The 12575-nt window shown below is 44.7% G+C and overlaps 1 protein-coding gene across 3 annotated transcripts in view; it reads right to left on the bottom strand.

Annotated features, from left to right (window-relative positions):
- Window positions 1-8642: 8642 nt before the first annotated feature.
- Window positions 8643-12575, bottom strand: part of UTP4 (UTP4 small subunit processome component) — a 38679-nt gene continuing 34746 nt past the window's right edge. For all 3 annotated transcript variants that reach the window (XM_021672550.2, XM_064383233.1, XM_064383234.1), the window contains 3 exons: window positions 12278-12463; window positions 10629-10739; window positions 8643-8846 (listed from right to left, as the gene is read on the bottom strand). In XM_021672550.2, the coding sequence (XP_021528225.2) occupies window positions 8730-8846; window positions 10629-10739; window positions 12278-12463 (414 nt within the window). In that variant the 3' untranslated portion in view covers window positions 8643-8729. The remainder of the gene's footprint in view (window positions 8847-10628; window positions 10740-12277; window positions 12464-12575) is intronic.

Raw genomic sequence — 12575 nt, 5'->3', positions numbered from 1 at the left:
CACCTGAGTAGCTAGGACCACAGGCATGTGCCACCACACCTGGCTAATTTTTAAAAAATGTTTTCGTAGAGATGGGGTTTCACTATGTTGCCCAGGCTGGTCTCAAGCTCAAGCAATCCTCCTGTCTTGGTCTCCCAAAGTGCTGTGATTACAGGCATGAGCCACTGTGCCTGACCTAATGAAGCATTGTTAGTTTACTTGCTTTTCTCCCCATCTAGGCTATGTAGTTCTTGAGGGTTGAGACCATATTTCTGTTTTTGGTGAGTTGCATATAGTAGGCACTCAATAAATGTATCACTGTTTATTAAATTCTATGACTTCCTAAAGACAATGAACTGAGTTAAGCTAAGCCTGAATATCTATGCTGTTCAATATGAAAACTATTAGCACATGTAGCTATTTAAAATGAAAAGTTCTGGCCTGGCACAGTGGTTGATGCCTGTAATTCCAGTACTTTGGGAAGCCGAGGCAGGCAGATCACCTGAGGTCAGGAGTTCGAGACCAGCCTGGCCAACATGGTGAAACCTCATCTCTACTAAAAATACAAAAATTAGCCAGGCATGGTGGTGCATGCCAGTAATCCCAGACAATCGGGAGGCTGAAGCAGGAGAATCACTTGAACCTGGGAGGCGGAGGCTGCAGTGAGAGCCAAGATGATGCCACTGCACTCCAGCCTGGGTGACAGAGTGAGACTTTGTCTTAAAAAAAAAAAAAAAAAAAGCCAGGTGCGGTGGCTCACACCTGCAATACTAGCACTTTGGGAGGCTAAGGCAGGTGGATCATGAGGTCAAGAGCTCAAGACCAGCCTGGGCAAGATGGTGAAACCCTGTCTCTACTAAAAATGCAAAAAAAAAAAAAAAAAAAAAATAGCCAGGCATGGTGGCTGGTGCCTGTAATTCCAGCTACTCGGGAGGCTGAGGCAGAGAATTGCTTGAACCCAGGAGGCAGAGGTTGCAGTGAGCCAAGATCACGCCACTGCATTCCACCCTGAGCAACAGAGTGAGACTCCATCTCAAAAAAAAAAAAAAAATTAAAAATTCTGTTTTTGGCTGAGTGCAGTGGCTCACACCTGTAATCCCAGAACTTTGGGAGACCGAGGCAGGCAGATCAGCCATTCAAGACTACCCTGACCAACATGGTGAAACCCCATCTCTCCTAAATATACAAAAGTTAGCCAGGCATAGTGGTGTACGCCTGTAATCCCAGCTACTCAGGAGGTTGAGGCAGGATAATCGCTTGAACTCAGGAGGCGAAGGTTGCAGTAAGCTGAGACCACGCCTGGGCAACAGAGCAAGACTCCATCTCAAAAAATAAAAAAGTTCTGTTCTTAGTAACACTAGCAACATTACAAGTGCTCAACAGTCACATGTGCCTAGTAACTACCTTAGTGTATAGCACAAATAGAAAACATTTCTATTTTATTTATTTTTGAGACAGAGTATCGCTCTGTTCCCCAGGCTGGAGTGCAATGGCATGATCTTGGCTCACTGCAACCTCCGCCTCCCAATTCTCCTGCCTCAGCCTCCTGAGTAGCTGGGATTACAGGTGTGCACCACCATGTTCAGCTAATTTTTGTATTTTTAGTAGAAACAGGGTTTCACCATGTTGGCCAGGCTGGCCTCAACCTCCTGACCTTGTGATCCACCCATCTCAGCCTCCCAAAATGCTGGGATTATAGGTGTGAGTCACCGTGCCCAGCCTTATTTATTTATTGTTAAGACAGGTCTGTCTACCCAGGTTGGAGTATAGTAGTTCGATCTCTGCTCACTGCAATCTCCACTCCCCAGATTCAAGCAATTCTCTCACCACAGCCTCCCAAATAGCTGAGATTACAGGCATGCACCACCACACCCAGCTAATTTTTGTATTTTTAGTAAAGATGGAGTTTCATGCTGCCTAGGTTGGTCTTGAACTCCTGAGCTCATGTGATTCATCCAGCTTGGCCTCTGCAAGTGCTAGGATTACAGGCGTGAGCCACCACACCTGGCCTACTTTTCTATCATCACAGAAAGTTTATTAGACAGTGCTGATCTACATCATAATATACCTTGAAATAGAAAAAGACAACACATTAGGAACAAAAAAAAAGGAGAAAGGATTATGAATATGTGGTTCATGCAATTGGCCAAACAGTCAAACACATAAAGTAAGCAACCTCATTAGTAAACAGAGAAATGGAAAGTAAAATTAGATAGCATTTTTCACCCATTGGAAAGGCTAAAATTAGACCGTCAATACATTGGTAAGGTATAAGGAAATACATATTTTCAAACACTGCTGATGGGAAAACAGCCAGTTTGAAGGCCAAATAAAAGTGAAAGAAAATGGACACAGTATGAGCCACACCCAGGAATTGGCCCAAGAAACACCCTGACATGAGCACTAGGAGACAATGTCCTAGACTGTACATTACTACACTCTATATGACTAACAAGAAAGACTGCCCGTATAACTCAATATTACAGCCAGATCAAGTGCTCAAACACCTTCCCTGTAGCCTACGAAATGGAAAATCCTTTGTGTATCATAAATGCTAATCATTGTGTTACAGGAAAGGGGTCCCGATCCAGACCCCCACTAGAGGGTTTTTGAATCTTATGCAAGAAACAATTAAGGGCAAGTCTGTAAAGTGAAAGCAAGTTTATTAAGTAAGTGAAGAAATAGGGCCAGGTGCAGTGGCTCACGCCTATAATCCCAGCACTTTGGGACGCCGAGGCGGGTGGATCACGAGGTCAGGAGATTAGGACCATCCTGGCTAACATGGTGAAACCCCATCTCTACTAAAAATACAAAAAATTAGCCAGGCATGGTGGTGTGCACCTGTAGTCCCAGCTACTCCAGAGGCTGAGGCAAGAGAATCGCTTGAACCTGGGAGGCGAAGGCTGCAGTGAGCTGAGATCGCACCACTGCACTCTAGCTTGGACAACAGAGCAAAACTCCATCTCAAAAAACAGAAAAAAAAAGAGAGAGAGAAAATGAAGAAATAGAAGAATGGCTATTCCATAGACAGAACAGCACCAAGGCTAGTTGCCTATATTTATGGTTCTTTTTTTTTTTTTGAGATGTAATTTCGCGTTTTTTGTTTTTTTTTTTGAGACGGAGTCTTGCTCTGTCACCAGGCTGGAGTGCAGTGGCGAAATCTCGGCTCACTGCAACCTCCGCCTCCTGGGTTCAAGTGATTCTTCTGCCTCAGCCTCCCGAGTAGCTGGGACCACCACAGGCACGTGCCACCGTGCCCGGCTATTTTTTTGTATTTTTAGTAGAGATGGGGTTTAACCATATTGGCCAGGATAGTCTCGATCTCTTGACCTCGTGATCCGCCCGCCTTGGCCTCCCAAAGTGTTGGGATTACAGGCGTGAGCCACCGCGCCCGGCCTGGAGTTTCCCTCTCGTTGCCCAGGCTGGAGTGCAATGGCGTGATCTTGGCTCACCACAACCTCCGCCTCCCAGGTTCAAGTGATTCTCCTGCCTCAGTCTCCCAAGTAGCTAGCATCACAGGCATGTGCCACATGCCCAGCTAACTTTTTATATTTTTAGTAGAGACAGGGTTTCTCCATGTTGGTCAGGCTGGTCTCGAACTCCCAACCTCAGGTGATCTGTCTGCCTTAGCCTCCCAAAGTGCTGAGATTACAGGTGTGAGCCACTGTACCCGGCCCGTTTATGGTTCTTTCTTTTTCTTTTTTTTTAGACAGAGCCTCACTCTCTCGCCCAGGTTGGAGTGCAGTGGTGTGATCTTGGCTCACTGCAACCTCTGCCCACCAGGTTCAAGCAATTCTCCTGTCTCAGCCTCCCTAATAACTGGTACTATAGGCCTGTGCTACCACACTCGGCTAATTTTTGTATTTTTTTTAGTAGAGACATAGTTTCACCACATTGGCCAGGTTGGTCTGGAACTCCTGACCTCAGGTGATCTACCCACCTTGGCCTCCCAGAGTGGTGGTAAGGCATGAGCCACCACACCTGGGCTTTTATGGTTATTTCTTGATGATATGCTAAGCAAGGAGTGGATTATTCATGCCTTCCATTTTTAGATCATATAGGGTAACTTCCTGACGTTGCCATAGCATTTGTAAGCTGTCATGGCACTGGTGGGAGTGTAGCAGTAAGGACAACCAAAGGTGATGCGTGTGGCCATCTTGGTTTTGGTGGATTTTAGCCGGCTTCTTTACTGCAACCTGTTTTATCAGCAAGGTCTTTATGACCTGTATCTTGTGTGGACCTCCAATCTCATTCTGTGACTTAGAATGCCTTAACCATCTGGGAATGCAGCCCAGTAGGTCTCAGCCTCATTTTACCTTGCTCATATTCAAGATGCATTTGCTTTGGTTCAAATGCTTCTGAAAATCATATTCATGATTGGGTTCCTGTAACTGAGACAGTGGGGGAATAAGCTGAAGAATGCTGCCATGACCTCTAACAAATCACTCTGTGACCATGGGAAAAATTTCCTCTTCCCTTATTGGTGTCCCATTTCCATGACTATAAAAATGAGACTGGCTAGATGTGGTGGCTCACACCTGTAATCCTAGCACTTTGGGAGGCCGAGGCAGGAGGATCACAAGGTCAGGAGATTGAGACCATCCTGGCCAACATGGTGAAACTCCATCTCTGCTAAAATACAAAAAATTAGCTGGGCATGGTGGTGTGAGCCTGTAATATCAGCTACTCAGGAGGCTGAGGCAGGAGAATCGCTTGAACCTGGGAGGTGGAGGTTGCAGTGAGCCATGATCACGCCACTGTACTCCAGCCTGGTTACAGAACGAGACTCTGTCTAAAAAAAACAAGAAAGAAAGAAAAAAATGAGACCAAGAGTCACTATCTTTTACAAACTCCTGCTTCATCTCCACCCAATAGGAACAACTTCATTTTTATCTACAGCATACACTGTGGTTCAACATTAAGTACCATTTAAAGAAAGGCCGATGCTCAAAAGAAAGCTTTAAAAACCTTCAAAATTTGATGGTCTGTATCTTCCAATATTCCAAGATTTTAGTTTTTCTTAGTCGAATTTGCTGTACTCTCCACAGTACGTGTGAATTATCCATTCAGAGATTAGTTTACTAACTAGTATATGAGAAAAGTGAATTTTTAAAGCATTTAAATCAGATTGGCAAAAAAGACCTTTCCTGGGCTGGTTTCAAATCAGAATTTTTCTGTAGAACCCAGGGAGCAGGGGTATGCAAAATGGCCAAAACAGAAACATAATGCCAAGAAGGAAACGTTTTAAACCTCTAGGTTACACAAATCCTCAAAGTAAAAACATCCTGAAACACATGCACTGAAGTGCTCCCCTTTCCCTTATTCAATATTGGTTTCCCTTCCCTTCCCCTCACATCCCCTCCCCTCATCTCCCCTCACCCACCCTCCCTTTGTTTCCCCTCATAGCCCCTCCCCTTACATCCTCTCCCTTCCCCTCACATCCCCTTCCTTCCTTTCCCCTCTCCTCCCCACTCTTCCTTCTCTTCCCCCATTTTCTCTAATTTGCCCTGGTCAGTTTCTGCTTCATTTGTATTCAAAGTTTTCTACTTGGGAATAATTTCAAGGCCCAAAGCACTTACTTCCTATACCATTTAAGGAAGTCCAAATCACTGGCTGGAAGAGTTGAAAAGGAATGCTTTCTACTTTCAGAACTTTTACTTCCTCATTCAGATAATCTGTGGGCCCTCTCTGTCAGAATTACATCCTCTACAACTCACAAGATTTTAGAATTTAAGTAAATCAAGTCATTAACTAGATTCCAGTTAACAAGAATTCTCTGACTTTACAGCTCTACAACTAGCTAAAAGCAAGTGAGTTAACTTTTTTTTGTTTTTTATTTTGAGATGGAGTCTTGCTCTGTCACCGAGACTGGAGTAGTGTAGTGGCATGATCTCGGCTCACTGCAACCTCCAACTCCCAGGTTCAAGCAGTTCTCCTGCCTCAGCCTCCCAAGTAGCTGGGATTACAGGCATGTGCCACTATGCCTGGCTAATTTTTATATTTTTAGTAGAGATGGGTTTCACCATGTTGGCCAGGCTGGGCTTGAACTCCTCACCTCAAGTGATCCACCCACCTCAGCCTCCCAAAGTGCTGGGATTACAGCTGTGATCCACCCCCATACCCAGCCACAAGTGAGTTAATATTTAAGGCATCTTAGCCTCCATCTGTTCACAAGCATTCAATGTAGACCAGCAACTTAAACTTGCCACTTCAACCACTTAAAACATTTCTTAGAAAGGAGAGGATCTTCAGTCTGCTATAAAGGTCCCTAATAGTCCAGTCTAATCCAGACTGGAAAACTATACCTTACAGAAAAAAAATATATTCAACAAGAGGAAAGCAGTCAGGCACAGTGGCTCATGCCTGTAATCCCAGCACTTTGGGAGGTGAGGCAGGCAGATCACGAGGTCAGAAGATCGAGACCATCCTAGCCAACATGGTAAAACACCGTCTCTACTAAAATACAAAAATAGCCAGCAGTCGTGGTGTGCACCTGTAGTACCAGCTACTCGGGAGACTGAGGCAGGAGAATTGCTTGAATACAGGAGGTGGAGGTTGCAGTGAGCCAAGATCGCACCACTGCATTCTAGCCTGGTGACACAGCAAGACTCCGTCTCAAAGAGGAAAGCTTTTTTTACACAGGAGACCTAAAAGCTTGCAGGTATTTTGTTTTGTTTTGTTTGAGTCAGGGTCTCAAAAAATCTAGGCTGGTGTGTAGTGGCGCGCTCAGGGAACACTTCAGCCTCTTCCTCCTGGGCTCAAGCAATCCTCCCATCTCAGCCTCCTGAGAAGCTGGGACTACAGGTGATTGAAATGATGCCTGGCTAATTTATGTTTTGTAGGGACAGAGTTTCACCATGTTGCCCAGGCTGGTCTCGAACTCCTTGGGTTCAAGTGATTTGCCAGTCTTGGCTTAAAGTGCTGGGATAACAGGAATGGGCCATGGTGCCCAGCAGGTATTTGTTTAAATTACTCCTATCACTGTAAAACCTAACAGGTGGGGCGGAGGCAAAGATACCCATTATAAACCTTTATCTGCTCTTTCTTATCAAACCTAAAATAGACTGTCCTTTGTGTAATAAATTATTGGGCTGTTTATCTCTCTTATAACCTCTCTGTTAATTCTCCCCTCACACATCTACCTTAAATCCTCATTTTCCCTTTCCAGAATGAAGGGTGGGGCTAATCATATCAAAATGTTTTTCATCAGCCCTTCATTCATGATGTCATCAGAACCCACACACTTCTCTGCCCACACTCCAGCCCTCCATCCCCAAAACAAACAAACAAAACCACACATACTGGATTTCTACGGGCATGCAACGGAATACATCCCAAGATGGGAAATAAATCTATCTGCTCAGTTAAGGTTAACTAGAGTTCTTCACTCTCTAGTTTAAAGATCACATTAAAACTGCCCAGGTGATAACACTCATGGGATTAACAATGTCAGAGCAGGTAGAAGAGAACAGAAAATACAAAATATACGGTGGGCTCTCTGGTTCCCACCTCTACTCTTAATTCCCTAACAAAATTCCTACCCAGTGCTTCCTTTTTTTTTTTTTTTTTTTTAAGAGACAGGGTCTCGGCCGGGCGCAGTGGTGCAAGCCTGAAATCCCAGTACTTTGGGAGGCCGAGGCAGGCAGATCATGAGGTCAGGAGTTCAAGACCAGCCTGACCAACACAGTGAAACCCTGAATACTACAAATATAAAAATCAGCCAGGCGTGGTAGCGCACTGCCTGTAATCCCAGCTACTCAGGAAGCCTAGGCAGGAGAATTGCTTCAACCTGGGAGGAAGAGGTTTCAGTGAGCCGAGATTGTGCCCATTGCACTCCAGCCTGTCCATCTCAAAAAAAAAAAAAAGAGAGAGACAGGGTCTCACTATGTTGTCCAGGCTGAAGTGCAATGGCTATCTGCAGGTGTGATCATAGGACACTATAGTCTCAAACTCCTGGGCTCCAGTAAGCCTCCCGGGTAGCTGGGACTACTGATGCGTGCCCAGTTTCTGTATCTTTTTTAGAGATAGGGTCTCCCTATGTTGCCCAGGTTGGTCTCTGGACTCAAGTGATGCTCCCACCTCAGCCTCCCAAAGTGCTGGGATTACAGGCATGAGCCACTGTGCCCAGCCCTTCCATACCTTTTGAAACCAGCCTGTAACAGATAAAAAGACAGTGAATGGCACTGATGACCCAAGCTGTTTTGCCTTTTACATAAAATTAACCACTGACTGCCAAAGGTCAAAGGCATCTAATTTTTAGATGGAGCACTCTCTTATAATGCTATAGTTGAAATTCTTCCTTGAACACTAAGGCTGATTATGGTTATTAGTGGTCAGGCTATGCTGAGTAAGTAATTACAGTCCCCTGCCCTCCAGAGCCATCCTGGGCAGATTTCTGCGCTGCTGCATAGGCTGGAGGCTGGCAGGCAGTGAAGGCCATCGGCCCTCTGAAGCCTTAGACACGTAATAGAGAACAGAGCCCAAGTATCTTCTGATACTGCGGCCTACAGAATGAGCAGGACCCTATGAACATTAGCTGAGTTTGTAGCTACTCACCACATTCTCCCAAATACAGACATCTCGTTTGGAGTTTCCATTCACTTTCATTCAATGAAGGGAAATGACTATCCATTATTTTGGAAGAAAACATTTGTAATGACTAGTCCTCAAGAATAACTTTGTTTTATTATCATGATTTGTGAAAAGCAACAGGGTAGACAGTTCAAGGAAGGACACAGACAGTCCCCTGTTTAGGTTCCAAATTTCTTCTTTTTGATGGGTGGTGGGAGCTGAGCAATGATGTCATCCAGAGGCCGTTCTACTGCCACGAGTGTTCTTTCATCCAAAAGATCCATGAAGAGTAGAGGCTGCAGAGGGATGATAATGATTCTATCAGGACTTAGGATCCGGTGCCAGTCTTGAACAAACTAACTGTAGTTAAACGCTGTCTAAATTAAAAGGTTAGTCTAGTTCCAGGCTCAAATGATTTAATCTCTTGACAGTTTTTCCTGCTGTAGGACTCAAAATAGTTGGAATGCATGAAAGCTTTTTATTTTATTTTTTTAGAGATGGGGGGTCTTACTATGTTGTCCAGGCTGGAGAGCAGTGGCCATTCATAGACATGATCAGCGTGCACTGACACCCTGAACTCCTGGGCAGTCATCCTGCCTCAGTCTTCTAAGTACCTGGGACAATAGGTAGGTATGCATCACTGCAACTTGCTCAAGATTGGGAGATTTTAATTGGGTTCACTCATAAAAGGTCTCAGCAGGATTTTTTAGGTTTCTCTGGACAGAAATCTACAATTCCCTTGTATCTCAGGAATCAATTTTCAACAGCTGGAGTGCAATGGCGCAATCTTGGCTCACTGCAACCTCTGCCTCCTGGGTTCAAGTGATTCTCCTGTCTCAGCCTCCCAAATAGCTGGGATTACAGGCATGTGCCACCACACCCAGCTAATTTTGTATTTTTAGTAGAGATGGGGTTTCTCCATGTTGGTCAGGCTGGTCTTGAACTCCTGACCTAAGGTGATCTGCCTGCCTCGGTCTCCCAAAGTGCTGGAATTACAGGTGTGAGCCACCATGCCCGGCAATTCTTTTTTTTTTAAAGATGGAATCTTGATGTCCACCAGGCTGAGTACAGTGGTACAATCATACTGCAGTCTTCAACTCCTGAGTTCAAGCCATCATCCCATCTCATCTCAGCCTCTTGAGTAGAACAGGCCAGCTAATTTTTGTATTTTTTTTGTAGAGACTGGGTCTCACTATGTTGCCCAGACTGGTCTTGACCTCCAGTCTCAACCTCCTAAAGTGCTGGGATTATAGCTGTGAATCATCATACCCAGCCTAAGGCAACTGACAACTGGAAGTTACAAATGCATCAAGAAGCTAATCATATCTGAATAATTTATAGACCTCACCTCTTTTTTTTGTTTTTGAGACAGAGTCTCACTCTGTCACCCAAGCTGGAGTACAGTGGCGTGGTCTTAGCTCACTGCAACCTCTGCCTCCTGGGTTTAAGCAATTCTCTGCCTCAGTCTCCCGAGTAGCTGGGATTATAGGTGCATGCCACCACGCCTGGCTAATTTTTTGTATTTTTAGTAGAGATGGGTTTCACCATCTTGGACAGGCTGGTCTTGAACTCTTGACCTCATGATCCACCTGCCTCACCTTTTTTTCTTTTCTTTTCTTTTTTGTTAATAGTGATGGGGTTTTGCCATGGTGCCAAGGCTGGTTTTGAACTTCTGGGCTAAGGAGATCCATCTGCCTTGGCCTCCCAAAGTGCTAGGATTACAGGTGTGAGCTACCAAGCCCAGCCTGCTTGATACCTATCCTATGGAACACTCCAACAAGAAGTAAAATTTAAAGCCAACTTTCACGTCAACAAAAACACTACCTCAGTGCCAACATTTCTCACTAACCATGCATTTCATTTTGGTTAAGTATGATATGCCTGCCTCTAACCTACTAAGGCAAGAACAATAAAACATATACAAAGGATAAGCAGCCTCAGAAAGGTCATTTGTCTCCCACAAACCAGGTTCTCCGCATGGAAAATGAAGGTGCTCTTATCTTCCCTTTGGGGAGTTTATCACATTTTGATATCACAAAGGAACCAACTATCCAGAATAACACCACAAAATGTTTTACCTTATATATCTTAGATATTTTAAAAGCATGAGCTGTGCGCCTCTGGACGACATCTGATTCATTCGTGGGAGGAAACGGATTGTAGAGTAAGGTTTTGTCATTTGGAAGGGGCTAAAAAGACAAAGATACACATCGTTTAAATGGTTACTTTTATTGTGCTTCTACAGACCAAAGGACTGTACTGCATTTTCAGCCCAACATAGTCTTCTAACTATCATATATATTGAGTACCACCCTGACATTCGTTAATGGAAAACAACTGTATTCATTATACCGCTATTCATAAAAACTGGGGGTAGTTGGGGGAGAGAAGAAGAAAAGGAGATAGAGGGAGAAAGAGCTGAAGCTGCTCTTGCAGCCAAACGCAGAGGGTGGGAATATGAGGCAAAGAGAGCTTGTTACTCCATGCAGCAAGATCAAAAGGCCCTACTGGGGCTTCTGGCCTGTCTCATCAGTAACACTAACTGGTAAGTGCAGGAGCTCAGCCCACGCAGGCTGTGTGCTTTCTAGACTCTCCCCCAACCAGATCACAGACTGGACAAGTGACTGAAGTTCTCCCCAGGCGAAACCTCAACACAAACCACCCCTGCTGATGTCACTGACACCTCGAGGTGGCCTCTGGCCAAACAAATGATATTTTGTCTCTGACTTCCTTGGGAAATAGCTATGCCCAGTATAAGGAAGCGATGAACTTAAAACCAATGCTTGGGAAAAAAATGATCTGAGCTCAGTTACAAAGACACAAGAGAGTGGGAGGGGCCCCTTCCTGTATCACTCATCTTGCACAAGGCACTTGTCAGCCAGCTCTGCTTCCCACACCCAGAGGTCGCAGGGCCCACGAGATGATTCCAATGACACATCCTTGTGCACACCTCCTTTAGAACCATCTGCTGCTTTCCCCCATGTTCCTTCCACCCCCACCTTCACAGACACACCAAAACACCATGTGATGGTTGTAATCTAAGCCCAAAGTGCAGGACAGGCATGGCCACAATGCTCCTAGGAAACAAAGCACCTGCACAGAAAAGACATATAAATTCAGAGTGAATCAAAACAGCAGCTGGCAAAGAGGCTGGAATCTAAAACTGAAGAAAATGTTCCTATTCCATCTACGTCACAGCTATGAAGATTTTTCCTAGCTGGGTTTTTTGGAGATGTTAAGACCAGTTCTTCAAGCCTGCAGACAGTATTTCAGCATCTTCAGCTAAGGGGCATAGAGGTCAAAACCTCAGCCTGTTACATCCTTTAGAAACCATGTTATTCAGACACCCCAGGGTTCAAAGTCCAAAGAGAGTTAGTCAAATCAACGAAATTTCCTGATGAAGGTCACCTTCTGAATACTGACCTAATCACTTTTGTATGTAAGATTTATGTGCTCATTGGCAAAGCAGAGAAATAGTCAAATCAGCAAAAGCCAGTACACAAAGGCCAGCCCCTTCCCTGAGATCCTCCCGAAGAACTGTGGGAACACAAATCAGGGAGTCTGTAAAACAAAACCCCCTCTCCTCCACGGAACGTACTAGCTACCTTTATTCTGAGTTACTAGCTACCTTTATTCTGATTCTCCTTCCTCTATTTTATTGTACTTGTTGCTTTTAGAACGTGAGGTTTCAGAAGAAGATTTGGTGAGGTAGCAGTGAAGAACTCACCAATGACTTGTCAATGATGCAGAACATGTAGGCATCATGGAGAAGGATATGCATCGGTCTCTTCGGATGAAAACTGATATGTGTGATAGGAGTATCCCTTTGGAGCCAAAGGTGGTGAAAGCCATGCTTCTGGACAGTTCGGCTCCAGTCTGTATAGTGTTTGTCTGGGATGCTGTACTCAAATACCTGAGGAAGGACATGACACAGAGGAATGCAGGCTGGTACTCAGGAAGACCAGAAGGCCATTCTCCTTCTTAACCAGAAAGTATCTATACAAACCTTCAACTGTATTCACTTT

This window comes from Aotus nancymaae, unplaced genomic scaffold (genome assembly GCF_030222135.1).
Source record: "Aotus nancymaae isolate 86718 unplaced genomic scaffold, 86718_ANA_hifiasm-v0.15.2.pri h1tg000030l, whole genome shotgun sequence".
In the NCBI taxonomy this organism is placed as follows: domain Eukaryota; kingdom Metazoa; phylum Chordata; class Mammalia; order Primates; family Aotidae; genus Aotus; species Aotus nancymaae.
This window is presented reverse-complemented; position numbering and strand designations above follow the sequence as displayed.